Genomic DNA, 23,913 nt, shown 5'->3' with positions numbered 1-23,913 from the left:
ATAAAAACTATTGTTGTGTATTTTATTCATCATACAGACTGATGTGTTTGGTCGATACATGTTGGGAACTTATAAAAAAATGTTACTCTGCTCATTCTATAAATATCTATTACAGATCACTCTGAGGCTAAACAACACTTTTATTGTAAGAGGCACTGCCTTGTGATTTCTAATATCGTTCATATTCTAATCTGACACTCATAAAACTCTGATTTTTTTTTGAAAAATCTGGAAAGAACCTGTTTCCCATCTCTTATTACACATATGAGTAAAAAGATTTCAAATAAATTAAACATAATCCAATTGAACAGCCATTTAGAGGCAGAGCTAGGATGAATCCATCATCAGATGATGGTTTTCATGACTTGAATTGTCATACTGATTTTACTCATACAGTGGAAAGATACTGTTTATACATTCAAATTTCTGTGACAAATATTCGCCAGACGTGTACTAATTAACAGACAGTACAGGAGACACACAGGAAACAGAGGGTCGTCACCACCTTCCCTAAGTGGGTGCTTGCAGAGTACTGGGAAGGGATACACGTCCAATATGGAAGATCAGGGGGGTTCTTTTTTCCTAGATAACTTGACATAAACTGAGTCCAAAACATCAGTAGATGTTTTCAAGGTAAATAAATGGGGAAAGAGATTAAAGCTGGAGAAAGAGAGGCTATTACGCCAAGAAACCTGCATGTTTATAAGCCCTGAAGAAAGAAAACATGATGTATATGAGGGATGAAATGAAATCCAGCCTGGCTGCACTGGAGACCACAGATGGGAATGATGGAGATGAGGCCAGAGAAGTGAAAGGGGGCAGGCCACAATAACGGCCATATAATCCAGGTAATAAATTTTTAGATTGGTCCTGACAGTAGTGGTACTCATGGCAGGGTATTACTTGGCACGGTGACTGACAGATCTGGCCTTCCAAAAGACCAGCCTGGCTGAAATCAGGAGTGGGAACTGGAGGAGAGTGAGCCTTGCAGTCAGAGAGACGGTGAGGAAGCTGTCTGAAGAATCCAGCTTAGAGACGGTACAAAGAAAGATGCTGGCAAACAAAGAAAGATTTGGACAAAAAGAGGCTGCTGATTGATTACGGGTGGATGGAGACTGAGGCAGAAGGATTCTGGCTTAGCTTGCTAACGAGGTTGATCAAGATGCTGATCTCTGTGAGAGAGCACAGTAAGACAAGCAGATGGTGGGAGTGAAAGAAAGGAAGGGGGGAAGGGGTATGTTCACCTTGGACCAGGCTGAGCTTGCGATGAATGGGATGCTGAGTGGCCAAGTTCATGCAAGCTAAGAGATAAGCAGTTAAAAGGTCAGGACAGAGTGATCTAAGTTGGGGATAAATATCTGTGTTCCTTTAACATGTGGACAATAAATAAAACCTAGTGAATAAGTAAGATTATCCCATGGAGAACATTTAGTGAGAAAAGGGGACAGGATAAGTCACTACAGATAATTCCCATAGGATGCATCATTCATTTACCTGATATTTATTAAAAGTCTACTCTGTTCGGGTACTGTTGATGGTGCTAAAGACAGATCAATCACAAAATACAAGTCTTGCTCTTACAATTACTATTTGAAGGGCATATAATAAAGAAATAAAACAAAAATATTATGGTAGATGATAATAAGTGCTACAAAAAACAGTACATCAGTAAAAGGAGAAGCACTGAGTTAATAGTTAAGAAAAGACCAGAAGAAGGTGAGAAAATGAAACATACTGATTTCTGGGAAAAGAGTTTTACCAGAGAAAGCAACACCTTCCAAGCACTATGACAGAAGGTACTGGACTTATTCTAGGGACAGCAAGGGAGCCAGTGTGGGTGGAAGGGTGTGATGGGGGAACAGTATAGATGACGTCAGAGGCTAAGAGGAAGCCAGGGAGTGGAGATCCTTAGAGGCCATTAGAAGAATATCAGACTCTTACAACTAGTGACTTGGACAGACACTAGAGTGTATTGAATGGAAGGATAACAAGACATGACTGAACATTTTTTTGACATTTCTTGGGCCGCTCTTGCGGCATATGGAGGTTCCCAGGCTAGGGGTCTAATCGGAGCTGTAGCCACCAGCCTACACCAGAGCCACAGCAACGCAGGATCCAAGCCGTGTCTGCAACCTACACCATAGCTCACAGCAACGTGGGATCCTTAACCCACTGAGCAAGGCCAGGGATCGAACCTGCAACCTCATGGTTCCTAGTCGAATTCGTTAACCACTGAGCCATGACGGGAACTCCATGACTGAACATTCTGAATGTACCACCCTGGCTATATGAGATTGAAGGAGGTACAAGGATACAAGCCTAAAAAGCAGTTAGCTGACTTCTACAATCATTCAGGTCAGGAACATGGTTACACCAGGAGCGCAGCTCTGGCAATATCGGACAACAGTCAGATTCTGGATACATTTTAAAGAGAGGGCTAATGTGACACTACTGATATTGTGAATGTCTAGGAAAAGAGAAAGAAAAGAAGAAAAAAATGACTCCAAAGTTTTTGGTCTATGCATCTGGAAATTACATAATGAACATTTATTAAAAGGATGGTGTGAATGGAAGGTTGTGCTATTTTTTTTTTCTCTAACCTGAGGAAACAGTATGTCTGGAGATCACGTGAGGAGGAAGAAAGGATAACATGTTTGAGGCGGTAAAACAAGAGCAAGATCGGGAGGCAGAGTCAAAGTGAGGCAGGATACAAGAGAAGGACAGCAAGAGGCTTGTGTTGAACTTGCCATGGTGTGCACTTTGGCCTTGACCTGAAGAGTTGGGGGGAAACTTCAGAAGTGCTTTAAGTGGAGGTCCACATGGCCCAATGGGCATCATATATAGAGATCTCTAGGCTGCCCTACAAAGGGTGGATTGAGGCAGGGAAAAAGAGGAAGCTGAACGACTCCTTCGGAGCCAATACGGTAGCCACTCAAGAGACTCTGAAAACTGGTGGTTAGAAGAGTGAGGTGGGGAGAGAGATTCAGGATGCAAAATAGATAAGCTATGGCGATGCATTAGCTTTGTGAAGGAGAAAGGTGGAAATGCTAAGAACAGCACACATCTCTAGCTTGAGCAGTGGAAGAGCTGGCATAACCTTCCTGTGGTAGGAGAAACTGAAGGTCATCAGAGAGGACTGGAAGGATTACAATTATGAGTTTAGTCTTAAACATGTATATACCCGGGGGGAAATATCAAGTAGAAGTTGTACACATGAGTTTTAAGCTCAAGGAAAAAATACAGGTGAAGTCATGAATGCATGATTTATGCCTGTATTTGAAGTTCTGGGAATAGATGAGATCACCTAAGGAGAAGACGTAAAGTGAAAACAGAATAGCATCTGGGGGAGGCACAAGAACACATCAGAGATGACGCAGGAAAGCAAGGACGTGCAGCGGCACTTGAGTGTCTCAAGAACCAAAAGGCAGCCACTCATCTGAATGTGTCTGAGAGGTCAAGTGAGACCAAGACTGGAAATCATTCATCAGGTTGAGTTTCCATGGAAGTCCTTGACATCCGCGAGGTATGTGTTGGTGGAATCCAGACGGAAAGTAAAGAAACAGAGGGCTGCCAAACAGATAGCTCTTTCGAGAAGTGTGTCTGTGAGAGAGGAGACCGTGTGTGTACCAGGCGGAGACGGCTATGAGCTCGAAGGAAGGTTTGTATTTTTTTGTGGGGGAGTCCTATATAGGGTTAAAAATTGAGTGCGGAAAAAGCACAAAGAAGAGATTAACTATATAAGTGAAAGAAGGGGTACTTATCAAACGAGCCGAAAAGGGGAAGGGGGGGATGACAACCATGGCATGGTTGGAGCACCTGGGTTTGAAAAGAACGAATTCAAATCTTGCAATACAATAGACATCAGAGTATCTGCAATATTGTTAGGTTTCTATGTCTGATGGCAAGAAGATGAGGACGTCATCAACTGATGGCTTTTTCTTCCATTACTTAGTAGAATAACATAATCTGTTGTTTAATCGTGCCCACCAGTGTTTGAACGCTCAGATGCTTACACTGAGGGAAGTGTTTTGTCAGATGAAAGTGACAAACAATGGAATTCAGGTCACTGACAGGATTATTAGTACAGCGATGGCGCGCACAGTTCAAACTAAGAGAAGAAGCAATGAAGAAAGAGACGGGAGGCATGACGGTCCCTGAAGGCTGAGAATTTACCACCACTTTTGGGAGCTGCAACTCAAACCCACAGCGCACTGATCAGGGGCAAGACTTATCATTCCTAAGTAATAAGGCAGCATATAATTTTCTGAAAGTTCTTACTCTGGAATAATTAAAAATTCGCAGGAAGCTGAAAAAAACAGTACAGATGGTTTCCACATGCCTTTCGCCCAGGTTCCCCCAATGGTTAGACCGTAGTAACTACTATATCAAACCCAGGAAACTGACACTGGTAGGTGTCAAAGTTCTATGTTATTTTATCACACATGCAGATTTTATAACCACCACCACCACAATCAATATATTGAATATTACAGCAGCATAAAGTTCTACCTCATGCCACCTCTTTACAGGGACACCCATTCCTCTCTATACCACCACCTGGAAGCCACCAATCTATCTGTTTTCCCATCTCTATAGTCTTTTGACTTTAGGAATGTCAAATGGGAAAAGAACCTGAAAAGAATGAATACGTGTATGTATATAACTGAATCACTCTGTTGTAGAGCAGAAATTATCACAACTCTCTACACCAACCACACCTGAATAAAAATGGAAAAATTAAAAAAAAGAATGTTACATAAATGGAGTCCTACATTATGTGGCACCTGCTACTCAGCATAATGCTCTGACGTCCACCAGGGTCAGCTCATGTGTTAAGAGTGTGTCCTGTTGAATGGATATATGTTTGACTGATTCACTTTCATGCACACTTGAAATTACAACATTTGTTCAAGTCAACTATACGCCAACAAAACTAAATTAAAAAAAAAAGTGTGTTCTTCTACTGCTGCATACTATTCGATTGTATGGATATACCTCGGTTTGTTACCATTCAGCTACCTAGAACCGTTTTGGTTGTTCTCAGTGTTTGGCTACTGAAAATAAAGCTGCTATGAATGTTTTTGTAGAGGATTTTTTGTGGGTGTAAATTTTTTCTCCAGAATAAATAACCCAGATAGTATTTTCTACATTGTATCATTCATATGTGTTTAGTTATTTAAGAAACTGCCAAGCTATCTTTCAGAATAGCTGCACAATTCTACATTTGTACCAGCAATGCATGAGAGATCCAGTTTCTCTTTGCTCTCACTGGCATTTTGCAGTGTGACCTTTTATTACATTTTATTTATTTATTTATTTATTTTTGGTCTTTTTGTCTTTTTAGGGCTGCACCTGCAGCATATGGAGGTTCCCAGGCTAGGAGTCCAATTGAAGCTATAGCCATGGGCCTATTTCAGAGCCACAGCAATGCAGGATCTGAGCTGCGTCTGCGACCTACACCACAGCTGACTGCAATGCTGGATCCTTGACCCACTGTGAGAGGTCAGGGATCAAACCTGCATCCTCATGGCTGCTAGTCAGGTTCGCTAACCACTGAGCCACAACGGGAACTCCATCTTTTACTAAATTGTAGTTGATCTCACTGATGTATAATAATCTCTCTCTCTCTCTCTTTTTGGGGGGGAGTGGTGTTTAGGGCTGCACCAGCAGTATATGGAAGTTCCCAGGCAAGGGGTCTAATTGGAGCTGCAGCTGCCGGCCTACACCACAGCCCCAGAAACATGGGATCTGAGCCAAGTCTGTGACCTACACCACAGCTTGTGGCAACGGTGGATCCTTAACCCACTGAGGGAGGCCAGGGATTGAAACCACATCCTCATGGATACGAGTCGTGTTCATAATCCATGACAACAACTCTTAATCTTTCTTTAAGATACATTTTCAGTCAGCGCTCACGGTGGCTATACGACAGAAGAGGTAGAGACAACAGAGCTCTCAAACACCTAGAATATCACAATGGGCGTGAAAACATTTATCACTGTTGTAAAGCACTTTGCAAACCTGCAACTATACTCAATTACGACGGTGGCGATCTGTTGGGTCCTACCTTCATCCATGACAGCGTGCCACTGAAGTACATGCTTTGGGTACGAAGTTCTAACACTATAGGCCTGACATTGCCAGTCTCTGAATCCAGGCAAACCTGCAGGACAAGGTGGATTCTCACATATTCTGTATTGTTTTCTGGGACCATTACAATCCCTCGCTTCAGAACCTAGCCTAGAAAAGATAGTACAAATAATCAATTTTATCTTTTTTTATGTGAACTACTCATTTAAAAAATTAAAAGGCATTATATCAATAAGGTATCATCCTTTATATTACATCTACTTTTGAAAATGTGGACAAATTAAATGATTGGCCATAGTAGGACATTCATGTTGACTTAAAAATGTTTTCCAATCTTCGATCCATTTATTTTCCAGAGGATACAAGAAACAAAAGCCCCTCTGCCATGAAAATGATACAGGAGAGTAAAGGGCAGAGGCTGTGGACAAAATAGAAAGCCTGCACTTCCCATGAGGGAGGGCGATTCTAAGAATTATTAAGGAGATGCCTCTAAGGTATTCACATACATTATTTAATTGGCTTGTCAAGGAGCTGGGCCACTGAGCCCACACCAAGGGTTAAGGCATAAATCTGAAATGACTTTCTCATACCTCTTCCTAGGACCACTCTAGGGATGCTGAGGCTATAAGCAAGCTGATCTTGCTATGTTCCCTATCCACACGTGCACTCAGTGAGGTTTCATTTCTCATCATTCTTAGCTTCTAGCAACATTCCTTCTGTTCTCATTCCCTTGTTTGCTGACATCCCATCAGCTTCCTGCCCCTCTCACAGTTCTTTCTCTGTTGATTTACTTCTAAGGAACGCCTCCCTGCTTATGTAAACGCAGCATTTCATTGGATTTGTCCTCGAGACACCACCTGGCATAGCATTTAATTATTTGTTCTTTGATGGGTTGGTCTTAAAAGAGAGGTTTTACATAAAATAAGGAGGGAAGTTCTGTTTTCCAAAGTGGTGTAGGGTTTGAGAAGTTTCTTTGGTCTCCAACACGGTTTATCAGTAAAACCTCTTGATTTCAGACAGGAAGACAACAACGCCCTCCCCCAATCCAGGAACTTTGCCTTTACCCAGGACACTGGCGCTCTCGACTGCTGATCCCAGAACTGCAGGTTCGGCTACAGGGACTCCACAAGCTCCACTCTCCGGCCACTCCAGGTGCTGAGGTCCTGCTGGTACATTCTCCAGCCTTACACCACTATTCCAAAAGTTATGTCTTAGGTGAACAAATCAAGGCACAAGGGAAAATCATTCACTGGCCTAGAGAGTCACTCGAATTGTGATTAAATCAGGTCTGCTAGAGCCCCAAACATGTGGAAGTAAAAAGGACCCAAAGTAAGTTGGCACTTGCTTACTGTCACAGTTAATACAATAGCTCAGTTCTCACATCTGATTACACAGTCTTGCCATAAAAACAGTGCACAGATATGTGTACTATTGCCTTGAGAATTCAGTACTTATGACAGAGATAGAGTGAAGAGGGAATATGACGTTGCACAGCCAGAAAGAAAAACTAAGACATTCGAAGAAACACAACCATTTAAAGAGAGGGGGAAAAAAACACAGGGTCACATATAAAAAAGCTAAGATATAAATGCTTCTCCATAACTAGAGTAAAACAGACATTTTAGCAAACCTAGCAATTTTGATCTGAAATGCCAGTGATTCAGGGTACATTCTTCCTTGTAATTAAAAAAAAAAAAAAAAAAAAAGAGTAAGACTCAATTTTAGCACTTTCCTTCATACTGTGTTTTCTTTTTTCTTTTTTTTTGGAAAGAGTTCCCATCAAATTCAAGCATTAACAATACAGCAAATTTTCGTTCAAAAGCTGTTTATTTGTAAGATCTGAGCAACTAGACTCTTTGAAATTCTGTAATTTCATTCCAATTATTCGGTATCTTGTTTGGTATTGATTAACTGAGAAAGATAGCCATGAAAGAAGAGAAAGGAATGCACTCACTCTCTTTTTTATATTTATCATTAACTTTAAACAAAAGTATTCAAAGGCATTATTGCTGTGGTCACCTAGGAATGGTTGGCTAGGGCTTGGTGGAGAGATTATTATAATTTCTCCTTATTCCTAGAAAATCAGATATATTATACACATAGTAAACATATTAAAAGTAAAAATTCATTGAACAAAATCATGTTGGAAATAACAAATTAGGAAAATTTAGACAAGTGATTATATAAAGAGAACGCTGATCTTCCCAGTCCTAAACAATTTTCTGCACTAATCATAACATGGCTTATGCAGGATTTTGAAGAAACGACAAAAGTGCGAGGCTGCAAGCATCCAAATATTTTAGCACTGCAGCCCTCAAACTCTCTGATCCTTCATTCTCCCATTTCAAACTGTGAATGCGAATCACATTTACCTAATAGACTTTGCAAAGGTTGAATGAAACTAAACACAATGCATAGCCCATACCAAGGATTTAATAAAGGTTAGCATTAATAAAATATTAATAACAATGAATTATATGTATCATTATATTAGTCCTATTAATAAGTTTCCAGAAACCTCACCAAAATTCTATTTAATCTAAAGTTTATTTTGATCATGTTTTTAAATGGTGTTTTTGTTTTTAGAAGCAAGAATGTAGAAAACTAGGCTCCGTAGTTATGTGTGAGCCCAGTTAATGCTCTTCTATGCAATACAATAATTAATTCCTGCAGATTTTCTCTAATAATATCAAGGTGTAAATTCAACCTCTTTTGGACTCAAGAAATTTTAAATGAAGGCTTGGGAAGAAAAAACAAAACAAAATGTCAACGTCTCACGGTGTACTGCAATGCTAAGAGAGATTTGGTATAAAGATCCATCCTGAAAATCACAAAAGTGAGAGAAAAGAGACCTTGTAAAAACTTTTAAACAACTTACTGGTTTTAAGGATTTAATGCTATGCTATTCATGGAAAAAAAAAAAAAATCTTGTGTGAAAGCTGTCAAATTTCAATTGGTCAGGTTGTTTTGACCTACTTGAAGGGTGTTTATTTTTCCCCCAGTGCGTATCACACTTCTTTGCTCATTTAAAAGTAAGCCGGCATTCAAAGGCTGGGTTAGAGTTCACAGCAGACTAAAAATATTCTTGGAAAAACCCGGATCTAGACTTACACGTCATTTAAGCTAGACACGCCTGGCAGATGAAGAGAAGCGAAACAGATATACACGCCAAATTTGCATACATCAATCAGAGGACTTTAAAGAAAGTATAGTAAAATAGTTGAAGTTCATCACCTTGCAGATCATCAGATCTTTGGATGAAACTATGGAGAACCTGCTTTTGTGGCTTCTAGGTGGTGCTGTGTTTCAACACTGGAGAAAGTGTTAAATGCTTTGTTGAAATTATTACACAATATATTCTATTGGGTTTTTATATAAAATGATCCTAATGATGCTTTCCATGAATTTTCTAGACACAGGCTTTGTTTCATTTGTAATTTTTAGCTTCAAAAATATACTATACACAGTTTAAAAAACTTAAAATTGAGTTTGATTTATGCAAATGCTCAAGAAATACACCATAAAGACTAGTTCTGGGACAGCACATAACCTGGAAGAGTTTGATTGTATATTTCCATTCTCTCAAATTTCTGTATGAATATGCCTAGAAAGTTGATGGAAATACCCAACTGGAGGAAGGCCATGAAGATGACAAAGAAAACATTATTCTCTAATCAACTCTTCTTGTACATAAAACATTGCTAGATGCAAGAAGAGGATAAGCTCTCTATATGCGAAAGAAGCCATTAAACTCTCTACATATGAAAATTTGTGATTGTAAGGATATTACAATTTTCTATTTTTCAATAAAGAATAATGATGGTAACTTCTTCATTTCGGAACTTAGGAAAGTAAATTAAGTGAAACATATTACGTAGCATCCTTCAAAACAGTCTAAAATTCTAATAAAATGGTATTTAAAAGTCCCTTCCCCACCCTCCAATTCCTAGCAAATATTTACAGTAAAAAACATACATTTCTTCATTTAAACCAAACCATCCATTGACGCTTGGACCTCTGTTAATGTAAATGTAAACACAGACGAGAGTATTATAAGGAGAAAAGGAGAAGAAAGAAAAATGGCTGCTTTTACTTTGGAAAATTCTGTGTAGAAATAGTAGATAAATCTCTGTCTTCACAATCATTCTGAATCATAAAATGTTGGTAGGTTATCTTCTCAGACTTCATTATACACTCTTAGATGAACTAGTTGTACAGCTAAATTAACATCACTAGCATGTGACACATTATACACTTCCCAGCTTTGTTTCTTGGTTGGCAATGCACAGAACTAGCAGTGTTTAGTGCAAGGTTGCAAGCATCCAAATATTTTAGCACTGCAGCCCTCAAATGCAGAGTGTTGGAAGCTATTTTCATGATGGCTCCTAGAGCAGCTGGAACAGATGGAGAGCTGAAGAAGCCCACATGGCCTGAGGAACTGAGAAGTTCATTAGTTATTTCAATACACAAAGCATTACAGAGCCACTAAGAGAGTATCATCAGCACAATTATAGGGAAACAAATACATTTACTTCTAATGAGTAATTACAGGTTTGACTGCTGAAAGAAGTTGTTTATTTTAGAGAACAATTTATTCTCATAAATATCAGAAGAAAAAAATAACAGAAAAATAGTTAGGACAACAGATCATAAAAATGAACAGATTTTATACTGCCAACAAAGAACGAAGGAAGACAAATGGGTTGTGTGATTTTTGAAGACAAGCGGCTGAATATTTGGTTATCTCTGTTTATTACTGCTTTTGAGTTTCAGGGATGATGGAAATTATTGCTTGTGCAGAGTTTTATGACTCAAGCAATAAATTACTCAGCATAATATCAGGAGGCTTGCCCAATATACACACATTATTGTACTTTTGTATATAATTTAAAAAAGAAAACGAACCCGAACTCTGACTCTCCGTATAAGCTCACAGAAAACACATTTGGCAGTCTGTACACAACTGACTGATATTTCACAGAAGTTCATTTTCAAGGAACCATTTTCTTACTGACTGCATTGGGGATAAAATATTTCTAGACCTTTTAAAAAAGTATTAGACTTAATGTGTGCATTTTTCTTTTTCTAATTAAAGAAATCAAAGAAATAGTAAATGACTATATGCGTAGGCCAAACAATCCAGAAATGTCTAGAGAAAAGTGATATTCACGCTCACGTCCCACTGCTTTATTCCCATCTATCAGCTGCACGTCTCTCCTAAGAGTTAACTATGAAGTGCAGTTTGGAGTCTGTATTTTCAAACGATTCTCTGAGTCTAAAAATATATATTCTGTGTGTGTATATTCACATCTGTATACATTTGGTTACTTTTTCTTAAATCTCAAATGGTATCATAAAGTAACAATTTTTCTGACATACCTATATATTAACCACCATATCTTGTAGATCTTGTCGTGTTAATACACATTTATCTACCTTATGCTGTTAACAGCTACACTGGAACCATTCCTCTCCTGATGAATATTTTTGTTCTTTCTCACTTCTCACCACAGCAAGGTGTATTCTTATATATATATATATATTTGTGCCTGCATGTGTCTGTGTACACATGCACATTTGCCTATCTTTATGCACATGTGTATTTACTTAAGACAAAATTCTAGACATGGAACTGTTAGACTTCCATTCTGTCCACTTTTCAAATAAATATTTTTAATTTAAATTGTTTTTTATTTGTAATTAACTTTGAAAATTAATTTTAATAATTTTATTATTTTAATTTTATTTAACTAATAATTTTATTAACTTTTTTTAATTAAAATTTTCTTTTTATGGCCATACCCATAGCATATGGAAGTTATCAGGCCGGGGATCAACTCTGATCCATAGCTGTGACCTAGGCCACAGCTGTGGCAACACCAGATCCTTAACCCACTGCACCAGAGTGGAAAAATCCCTAGACGTGTTTTTAAACTAGCCCTCTACATAACAATTTATTCACAAGTAATTGACTCCAAATAGTCTGTAGTTGTAGATTCTTTCCAAATGCAATGAAAATTCATGTTCTTCAGAGGCAAGTTTTCTGACCTTTCATCTAATAAGTGATCACTGTTCCACCTTTCCCTCATATAATAAAAGCTGGAAAATTATGTACACTATTGAGTTATACTGATTATATTAACTATGATCATAAGTTTATATGGCATGTCTCCTTCATATTCTTGAAAAGAAAATTAATTTTTAACAGCAATTGCTTTGATCTGGAAATGTACACTAATAAATTTCAATAGCCTGATGAAATAGATATAAACAACAAAGACAGCCAAATATTTACTAATCCCCAAATTATCAGTTGGAATATTTTATTTATGGTACTTGGAAATGACAAGGAACAATTATATTCAATGGCTCTCCTAAGACAATATTTTATACCTGAAAGGATTCATTAGTTCTGAGGGGTTTTACTACTGATGATTTATTTGTGATTATTTTACTTATGTTTAACCTTTTTGAGAGGGTGGGCTGTGCCCTTAGCATACAGAAGTTCCCAGGTCAGGGACTGAACCCATGCCACAGCAGTAACCTGAGCCACAGCAATGATAATGCTGGCTGCTTAACGCACCAGGCCACCAGGGAACTCCGTTTAATAGTAAAAATATTTCATTTTTATAAAAGTAATACATATATCCAACTCTCCACATTCTCATAATCAACAATAAAAATTACATATTGATATTAACAAAACAACCATGGATCTGCAAAAAACGTAAGTATAAAAATGAAAATAAAATGCTAAAATCTTTATGCATACTGAAAGTATTCCAATATTGTTAAAATAGACACACGTATAACTGGCAGGAGAAAATGCCATTTAATATTTGTTTATTAACTTCAGGCAACACATGTAACTTACCTTACCAGTGTCACAATCGGTTCCATCCATTGGTGGATCTAGTTTGGTTTTGCATTCTTTCTCACCTTCTACCTTGCACCACAACCCTGTGCAAATAACATGCTGAAAACAAGGGCATAATAACTAATAAGAGGAAGGTATCGCATTTTGGAGGTGAGTCAATAATTTTTGATGGAGGTATTTTAACAGAACATCAGACATTGAAGAAAAATATGCTTTAGATACTGTTAATATTAAAAGAGAGTATGGCTTATCTAAACTGATGAGAAGACTGACAGACAAAAAGATAAAATCTAATAAATTTAACCATTTTAAGTTTCTTTAAATAAAACACATGTGAATAGAAAGATTTAGTAGCTATGAAAGAAAAACGATACTGAGAAATAACATATTGCCTGCCATATCAGTAAACCAAAGATGTCACAGTTATTGGAGACGGCAGTCAGCTCCAAGGGTGAGCCTGTGAGCCCTGAGGGAACTCAGGAAGAAAACAAAGAATATCGGCCATTTAGCAGCCACAGACTGCAGCCAGTCCTGATGGTAAGCCCTGAGGAAACTCAGGATGTGAAAACACAGCATACTGGCCCCAGATAGCTGAGATGCCTATCAAAGGAATTATTTCAGTGAACCCAGACCTTTGCATCACCTAATACATACATCTAGTTTTCTGTTCTTGGCGGTAATCTTTTGTTCTCACTGCCTATTCTTTGTTACAAAACTCCTATATGTCTAAGCTCCCCCCTCACCTCCTCTGAGCAGTTTGCTCAGAGTTACTTGAGATGCCGCCTCCCAGACTTAAGTCCTCATGTTAGTCCACTGAACAAGACGTAACTTTCAACTTGTAGGTTGTACATATTTTTTAGTCTCCAGTACCTTTATATGAATCAGGCTGGAAGAATTTAAGTAATGAGCTTATGGTATGAATTTAGTGCCTCCCATCCTAAAGCCTGTCCTCACATATGCTCTGCTTTATGCCCACATACCATGCTTAGTACTTCATTTTTTCAACATCTAGCCTTGGCACACAATACAGAAATTCTCAGTGGATATATTTCTGTAAGTTATTATCAGTCATTTCTACTTCGACATAAGTGAGTTCTGGATTCCCAGGATACAATTATCCTAGGGAAATGTTGAGGAAATAAGAAACAATAATGGGATAAAACAGCAGAAAGATAGCAACACTGAAAGAAGCAAACTCTACAGCTGTGGCCACACATAAATCAAGAGGCAGAACTACCATATTCTCCAGGAATTTCTATTTCTATAGGATAGTGGATGTTTCTTAGATACAAGCACGTTATTCACAAATTACACAGCAATATATACTCCTTGTGGCATATTTAACGGTGATAATCTACAGTGAAGATGGTTGTGTGACTCTCTACCCAGATATATGGAGAAGAGGGCACAAGAGAAGAGGTTGATAAAGACAGAACAAGTAAGTGCCAATGGGAAAGACACAGCCATAAAAGGGTGAGAAGAAACACCAGTTAAATGGGAGGAGGTACATAAGAGAAGGGAGTAGTGAACACAGTTTTAAAGATGAAAAAGGCAGATCTTGAATGCCAGTGACGACTAGGGACTCCATCCATATTTGGAAGGAAAAAGAAGCCACTCAGCAGTTGACCAACAGGTTGATAAGATAAAATGGCTATTTTAAGAGGTTTACTCTGGCAGTGGTGTTCCAAACAGACTGAAAATCACTGTGAAGTTAAAATTAACTTATGACCCAAATCTATTAAATACTTTGGGAATGATATCTTTAAACTAGGTTTCAAATAGGTCTGTTGCAACACTAATACTGAATTTGCTATAACTCCTCAAATACCATTTTCCCATTCTTCCATTATTTAAAAATTTCAGATTTTTGAAATGCTTGTAAACCCTTAAAGATTCAATAGTACATGGCAAGAGTGTGATATATTTTATTTATAATATTTCATCTACTGTGACAGTTTTTCAGCTTCAAAATATTTCATACAATATATCTTACTACATTTAGTATATGATTTAGCTTCATTTATGTGCTTTTATTTGTATAAATCATTTACCAAAAATTCATCAAGGAATTAATTTTAAAGAATACCTAAATCAAATATCTTTTCTGTGATATTTTAGATTTTTGAAAATAAACAGAGACGTTAAGCGTTTTTCATGTACTTTTGTGGACACATTTGTATTTGAACTAATGAATCTCTAACCTGAGGATTTCAGTTCATAAGACACTGTTGTTAAGGATATTTCATAATTACGGGATCAAATGCTGCATTTTCAACCAAAGAAGAATTCTTCTTTATTTATATTCCATAAAGCTTAGTTGTGCTATAACATGAATTATTTTAGGCAAGTTCATTAGTTAACCAGTGCATATTGAACTAAAAAGCCAATTGTCTACATTGTAGTTTTAAAATAATCCTTGCTTGTTGAACACTGTTGGTGGTCTAAATTCTGTCCTTCCACCATTATCTGCTATTCAAAACAGCAGGTACTCTAATTGATTCCCACTTGAGGCGCTGAGAGCATAAAAGCAAACTTGGCAGCTTTTCAAGATAAGCAGAGCTGTGTAGAATAAATCTCTCATAGATGAAATCTCTTTACCCTTTATGTTCTGCAGTTCTGGGGATCTTATGATAAGTGAATTATAGCCTCTTTGTGAAAGATAACTCAGATTCAGAATTTCAAATCAAAAGTAAAGCAATATAATACTCAAGAAATGGTACGGACTGTTTTCACCTTGAGAAGTAGAGCATCTCAGATGCATGATACTAGAGCTATGTAACATCAGGTCCTTTCTTTTTTGGTGGCTGGCACATGGCATCTGGAAGTTCCCAAGCCAGGGATCGAACCTGCACTACTGCAGTACCAAAGTCACAGCAGGGACAATGCCAGATCCTTAAAACCCGCTGTGCCAAAGCAGAATTCCTATCAAGTCCTTTCTTAAGATAATGAGGAACAAGGTTGGGATTTTTATTAGAACCAAACACTTTCCATTTGTTGTACAGGCCAGAGTCAAATACTCTTTTCAACTTAATTGCTGAAATCACTTAAAATGTCAATTAAGACAAACTTTAAGACTTAAAATCCTGTGGACAGAAATGTACCACTCAGCATCTCCAAGTAAACTAATAAAAACAATGTAACATTCCCTTTTTTTACTTCTTTATAATAAGAAATGACCATGAAAACCATATATAAATTTGGATGTTTATTCCATGTAGGGTTTTTTAAAGTTATGAAGATATTATATACTTTAAATGGAAGATTATTCCTGTATGGATATCGTAAAATTTATCTTGAAAAACAACATATCTGCATGTCTTCCTTTATAGTAAATAGTTCCATTAAGGTGTTCCGAATTTTATATTAAAAAAAAAAATCTTGCAGCTCTCTTGCGGCTCACTGGATTAAAGACTGGGCATGGCCACTGGTGTGGCTTATATCACTGATATGGTGTAGGTTTGATCTCTGGCCTGGGAACTTCTCCATACCTCAGGGCAGCAAAAAAACAAAAACAAACAAACAAAAAAGCTTAAGTGCATATGCATGGAAGTAGCAATTAAACCTTGGACATATAACTCCTTGCTCATCCATAAGTCAGTATGGGATCGCATTTTCAAAAACAATCTTTTCCATCAGAGACCACCTTAGTATTATTAATGACGGAAAATAGGAACAAAGTAAGAGAAAGAAAAAGAGAAATATCCAAAAAATAGAAGGCAAAGACTGAAGAGAAATAATAAAAAGCTGAAATCTAGCCCTTTGGGAATACTGACAAAAATTGAAAATTAATCAAGAAAAAAAGAGAAGGCAAAAATAAACACTATCAGGAATTTTTAAAAATAAAGGCATAACCACAGAGAGCATTTAAGCAGAAACAGGGAGACGTTATGAGCAACTTTATGTCAAAAACACTGTACACGGTGTATGAAATAGAAAATATTTTTTTAAAAATTTACTTAAAATGTACTAAAATGGACCCAAGAAGAAAGAGAAAAGCTGCGCTATTCCGTAGCCATAGAATAGTTAAAAGTGATTTTTAAAAATCTTCCCACAAAGGATACATCTGATCCAAAAACTTAAATTCTCAGTTTACACAAACTCTTTAGAGAATATCAAGAGAGGGAATATTCTAAACACATTTTATGATCCCTAAACCAGAGAGGAGTTTTAAAAGAAAATGAAAATAGTGATCTATCTCACTTATTAACTTAAATTTAAATATGGTACTCAAGGTTTAACAGATTGAATCCAGCAATGCACGAAAAAATGTAATGGGCCACAGTGACTATGTTAGGTTTTCCTTGGAATAGAAGGTTACGGTAATATTAGAGATTTGAGTGATATAGTCAAACACATCAAAAATTTCAAAATCTGTGATTTTTATATCTCTAGATACAAAGCGTATGATGCAACTCAACATCCATTCAGTAAATAAAAAAAAAAAAAAAGTATTAGCAAACTAGCCATTGAAGGAAATGTCTTCAAAATGAGTGGCCATCTGGATATCTATGAAAATCTACAGCAAATGTCATTAAAAAAAAACCATGAAAGGTTGAAAGTTTTCTTTTAAGATTAGGAAAATTGCAAAGATAGCATCTTGGCACAAACATAAAAAAGTGAATACATGATGTATTTGAAGTGGCAAGAGGAAAAAAAAATAACTGTCAATCTGGACTCCTCAGTTCAGCTAAAATTTTACTCAAGTCTGAAGATTAAACAAAGATTCTTTCAAGGAAACAAAAAGTAAGCGTCTACCACCAACAGATCTTCCCAAAAGGAACTTTGGGAAGGAGCTTCAAGAGGAATGTGATGTCATAGGGAAGAACTGAAAGGCACTGGTGAGCAAAGAGACTGATAAAAGTGAGGCTAAATCAAAATTACCACTGGCCACATAAAGCAATAATAATCTGATTTTAACCATTACTATAAACCTTTTTAATGGGAAGAAATACCAGAAATTCAGCACATATACAACTCAAAAACTTTATCCATTAGCAGAGAAGATGTGGCCACCAACAGTAAAATAAACTTAATGTCTTCTCTTTCACCACCTTCACTACACATATTTCATGACTGCTAGTGGCAGAAGCTGAGTAACAGCCTTGGGAAGAAAACTGTAGTCTATGAATGAAGCCAACGAATGAAGCTGCAAGCTGCAAAGGCCCCCTCAATATATAAAACACATCTGACAGTGTTAAAGAAAATCAAGGAGGAAGAAGAAATTTAGAGAAAGGAAAACTGTCAGTGCCAGTTAATGAAAGCCCAAAGAAAAGAATAAAAAGTGGGAAGGACTACTGGAAATGTTTGAAAGAAAAATGATCCAGAATTTCCTAGCATGGAAGAGAGACATACGATAAGAAGATTCTTCTTTTGGAATGGTAGAATAAGTTTCCAGAAGACAAACCCTCTTATAGACAGTAACCATAAATGAAAAGAATGCAAAAGGCAACTTTCCGGTGGTTCTGCAAAGTGAACAAAGGCAGGGAGATCATTTAGGGGAGCTAAAGGGCTTGACACAGTTTGAGTTCACCCTCTTTACGGCTTTGACCTGATAGTGGATTGTGGATGTGGCATGACAATGGGTGGCTGAAGCAACACGTGCCATGAAGATAGAAACTGGTGTGGTTGAAGCCACCAAAATCTGAAGGAGCTATCCAAGGCCACACTCCATATTGCCCAGTTAAGGAAAGAGGGCACTAATCCAAGATATGAGCTGCTATCCATAGTTTCCAGTTTGATGCTAACAAACCTAATTACTTGTGAAAACAAAAACCAAAATACTCTTAGGAGGAATAAAACAGAATCCAGAGTATCTGTGACAACAGGGGTGAGCAAACTCCTTCTGTAAAGTGTCAAATAGTATGTATTTTAGGCTCATGGGCCATAGGACCTCTGTTGTAACTATTCATTGCTGTCATTAGAGTCTGAAGGCAGCCAAAGAGGACATGTGAACAGATGGAGGTGACTATGTTCCAGTAAAACTTTATTTACAAAAATAGGCAGCCAGTTCCTATGCCATAGTTTGCAAGAAATTAAGGTAGTAACATAGAATGTGTTAATGTATTAATACTGCAGAACAAAATCATATGTGTATACAAATAATTATTCACAAATGTTCTGAGTAGCCTTACTCAGATTAGCTAAGATTCCAGATGTCTACTAAAAGGTGGAATGAGAAACAAAATAGTTTATGTACCACTGGAATACTATTTATCAAGAAAAAAAAATTACTGATACTTATAAAAAGATATAAAAAATATCTGGCTTTTGAATGTAGGGGAAAATGTGGCTTCTCCAATGTCAAGTAGGAAAGGAGAAAAAGAGAAAAATAATAGGGCATAAATATGAAAAACACAAAATGAGGTGAAAAATAAAATTCCTAACAAACATTAATTTAATATAAAAATTGTTAAACTAGCTGATGAAAATACAAAAAAAACCCCTATTACATTGTTTTAAACAGAAAAATGTAAAATCTAGCAATTGCTTTTCTCTAGTAAACATATCCACTTATCTATATCCATATCTGTATGTATATTTATACCTGGAAAGACTGAAGATAAAGATATGATACATATCAGTCCAGCGTTTTTAATGCTGGACAAAAAAGATTTTAAGATACAGGGCATAAAAAATGAAAAACAAGAAAAAAACAAATTAACAGAAGAAAAACCATAAATATACATGCACCTAGTATATTGAGTTATATTGTATAACTCAACATTATATAAGGTAATAACTGACAGAATTACGAGGAGAAGTAAATAAATCAATAATCAGAGTTAAGCATTTTAGCACAAGCCTGCCTGTCACTGACAAATCAATCAAACCAAAATAAGCAAACAGAGGAGTTTCCTGATGGCCTAGTGGCTAAGCATCCAGCACTGACATTGCTGCAGCTTAGGTGAATGGTGTGGTGCAGGTTTGATCCCTGGCCTGGGAACTTCCACATGCTGTGGGCGTGCCCCCCCGCCAAGTAAGCAAACAGAGATGTTTAATAATAATTTTCCTATGCTTCATCTAAGATTTAGTGACAGATAATTTAAAAGCATCCATTCTTTCAGGCATACAAAGAGCAAAAATTCAAATTTATCATGTATCACATTAAATAGGAAACTTCAATAAATTTTATTATTTATTTATTTATTTATTGTCTTTTTGCCATTTCTTGGGCCGCTCCCGCAGCATATGGAGGTTCCCAGGCTAGGGGGCTAATCAGAGCTGTAGCCACCAGCCTACGCCAGAGCCACAGCAACGCGGGATCCGAGTCACGTCTGCGACCTACACCACAGCTCACGGCAACACCGGATCCTCAACCCACTGAGCAAGGGCAGGGATCGAACCCGCAACCCCATGGTTGCTAGTCGGATTCGTTAACCACTGCGCCACGACGGCAACTCCAATAAATTTTAAAGAATGGGCATTGTATAGACTACATTGTCTTAATGGAGTGCAATAAAATTTAAGTACAAATAAAAATGATAAGAAACAAAAACTCTTCATTAAAAATCAAATCCAAAATGTCTCTGGTGCTAAAAAAAATATTTAGGCTAAAAGAAAATGAATGTACCATATAAGAAGATAATGCCAGAAGTAGGAAGAATTTGTGTAAGATGGGAAACCAACAAACAAAAAACCTAAACCCAAAACAGCACAACTTAAAGGGAAAATTTTCAACCACTTCGAAATTTAAAACTGGCACTATATAAAATGTTAACACAAAATGACACACTGTTTATAAGAAATAAGGAGTTCTCACCTGGAATATGGAAAGAAATCCTCCAACTCAGCAAGAAAAACAGAAAGTTGAAAAATGACCCAAAAGTAAATAGGTGCTTTATAAAGATAGAGAGCTAGAAAATGAAAACCCTTGTCAATAAGTCACGGGAAATTGAGCCCTAAGAAAAAAACTGAAAGAGCAAGATTAGGCAGTCAAATAAGCTGCCATCAGACTCCTGTACTCAAAGACTGTGTAGGACCAAAACTCAAAGGATAGGATGAAGTTTTAATTAGGTGGCAAAACAGGCAGATGCATTTCCTGGTAGCTCTAACACCTGCCATAACCTTCAGCTTATAGGAACAAAGGACAGTAAAAATCTTCAATGTCACCAGTCTTAACATGAACTTATCAATGGCGCTTGCTGTTTTAGTTGCCCAAACAACTCCTAGCCATAAAAGGCTATTTTATGATAAGCCTTTTTAAGTGCCATAAAAGGCTATTTTATGATAAGCCTTTTTAAGTCCAAATTGTTATGGCCTCTGGAATTGCACAGCGCCAAATCACAGAGACTCAATCTTCTAGAATTCTTCATAAAGTACTCATTTCAATGCCAGCCTGTTCATTAGATCAAATGTGAGGTTTTAGAAGTACTACACACTTTGATGTGTCAAGTTGATAAGAGAAAAGTAAAATGGGAACTTTTCATGTTATTTTTACTTCAAGTCAACATATAATTCAATTACAGCAGACATTTTTCTATACAATGTAATATGTATGCAATTCACAGTATGTCTAGTCCAAAACCAAAGGCAGAACCTTAAGTTTCCTGGAGGGCTTCATTCTTGGTGATTCTAGGGAACCATCTAGCCATACCTCTGTAGTCTTAGCTTGGTTAAATAATTTCAAGCAGCTCTTAAGGTAACTTGATGCAGTTGTATGTAGTTGGCTCAGCCACAAGATGCCAGACGGCCTTAAGGCACTGAATGCTTAGAACTCAGGAAAAAGGCCATCCAAGAAGTTAGCATATTTATGCAGAAGAGTGAGCAATTATTGCTGGGGGTCAAGATCTTTCACAAGCCTCTTGATAGCTATGCCTTTAAACACTTTGCAGATGTCAGTCCCTACCCTAGGGGTAAACATATCACTAATGAGACCGACAGGTATATAATGCTGGCATCCCTAGTACTTGCATATAATTATCTGTTAGTAAGAATGGAAGAACAGTATCTAACACAAATACTGTGGACCAACTACCATGGTCTCTAAGGTTGTACCAGAAACACACATGTTGAAAAGTTGCTATGAATCCTTACTCAGAGGAGCTTGATACTTACTTCTAACCAACTGGAAACAGGATGGTCGTAAGGATGCCTGATTAACTCATGCATAAGCTGTGAAACATAAGCTATCTGCTCTTATTGGTTGCTTTTTACTTTAGCCATTGAATTAATATTTTACAAGATATCATCATATTCTCTTGACATATATATATATATGAATTATTTCTATGAGTGAAAATTTAGAGCCATTTTTCCATCATTCAGTTGATTCACTTAGGAATTTAGAAAGTATTGATCAAGCTCTCTTTTAGGTGCTGTAGGTACAGTGATAAAAAGGACTGACAACTCCTTTGTTGTTATGGAGCCTGCCTTTGTTTTGCATAAACTCTAGGTGACAGATTGGTAGATATGGTGACTTCCCATGTATCCACTTGAAGGTTTATCTTAACAGGCAGAACGATGCATCTTCTACACTTAGAACTAATTCCCTTCTATTTTTCCCTTCCTGACACTATGTGCTCAGGGACATTAAGACAGCTTCAAGCAAAACTGACCCAAACCCAAGGGGGACACCGTTATCAAGTTATATTCTCAGCCTAGATTTTCATCCCCTTGTCTCCAGCTTTTGGAACAGCTCATCATTTCCACTTTGAAATATGTCTTCACTTGGCCTCCAGGATCTTAACTTTCTCTTGGTTTTATTCCTACCAATAGACTTCTTCAGAGTCTTAACTGCTTTTTCCTTATCTTCCTAACCTCAAAATACTGTAGTGATCAAATTCTCAGTCTTGGAATTTTTCCTCTTCTAGCTAACCCATTTCCCAGTGTTATCATTGAGTACCAAGTCTTCAGCATCACCTACTTGTTGAGGACTTCCAGGGAGGTATCTATCCTGGACCTACTTATATCTCTTCTTGGATGTCTAATACGCACCTTAAACTTAAAACGTGACCCTAACCCCATTCTGGGGCATCTGCATTCTGTTTCCTCCTGCTATATTTTCCCTAAGATAAATGCATTGCTTGCTACCTACCTTTCTTCCAAGCTCTAAACAAAGATCACTTTCTATAGAAGCCTTCCCAGATCACCATACATAAAATACCACCAATCCCACTCTCCTATCCCTGTGGGTATTCCCTATCTTTATTACCTGAATGTATACTTCTCCAAAACACTTATTACCAAAGGACATTATATATATTTACTTCTCGTCTGTTTCTCCCAACTAAATTTTAAGCTCCATGAAAGTGGGGCCTATTTCCTACTACGTTACTAGTGCACAGAACGGTGCCTGGAAAGCAGCTGGAACTCAATAAATATTTGTCCAATCGATGACTAAATTTTTAAATAATCTCTTCATTGGCCCAACCCATACACCTACACTTCTACCCACCTAATTTCTACACGTTGCATGCTACGCTAATTCGGATGGAAATGATGATTTTCAAGGGTAGTTTCAGAATGCTACTTTGGATTTCAGAATCAAAGAAGTCTAGCATCTCGGCCCTACGAAAGTTCAAAAGTTAACACAGCTCCACTTCAATAGAACATGACTTAGAAAGAAAAAGAGTTTTGAGCAAGGTTACAAAACTAATAAGAGGATGAACCACTCTTAGAGTCCAAGCTTCATGCCGTTCCAGTCAGAACTCTCTACCCAAATTCTGATTAGGAGGCAACTTGGCCGCCCGGAGCAGCCCATTCCTTTTGGGTATTACTCTAAAATTTTCCTTGATAAAGATTCTACAGAGATAGAACTAAAGAAAAATCTGATTTTATAAATAAAAAATGTCACATATACATAATTTTAGGGGAGAAAAGGAGAACATCTCTAGATACTTGAAACCTAAAAAACTTAATTCTGTTTGCAAAATAGAAAAATAGTTTAAAATAAAGGCAAAATCCTAGGATATGGAGAAATAGATTTAAAGTCCCATATAGCTGTCACA

The 23,913-nt window shown here is 37.2% G+C and overlaps 1 protein-coding gene across 1 annotated transcript in view; it reads right to left on the bottom strand.

Moving 5' to 3' along the window:
- Window positions 1–23,913, bottom strand: part of ADAMTS19 (ADAM metallopeptidase with thrombospondin type 1 motif 19) — a 267,851-nt gene that overhangs the window by 90,591 nt on the left and 153,347 nt on the right. The window contains 3 exon segments of the mRNA XM_021084737.1: window positions 6,068–6,240; window positions 7,155–7,282; window positions 12,965–13,066. Of these exon segments, the coding sequence (XP_020940396.1) occupies window positions 6,068–6,240; window positions 7,155–7,282; window positions 12,965–13,066 (403 nt within the window).

The sequence above is a fragment of the Sus scrofa genome, chromosome 2 (assembly GCF_000003025.6).
Source record: "Sus scrofa isolate TJ Tabasco breed Duroc chromosome 2, Sscrofa11.1, whole genome shotgun sequence".
NCBI lineage: Eukaryota > Metazoa > Chordata > Mammalia > Artiodactyla > Suidae > Sus > Sus scrofa.
Note: the sequence above shows the minus strand (reverse complement) of the source record. Positions and strands in the feature narration are given on the sequence as shown.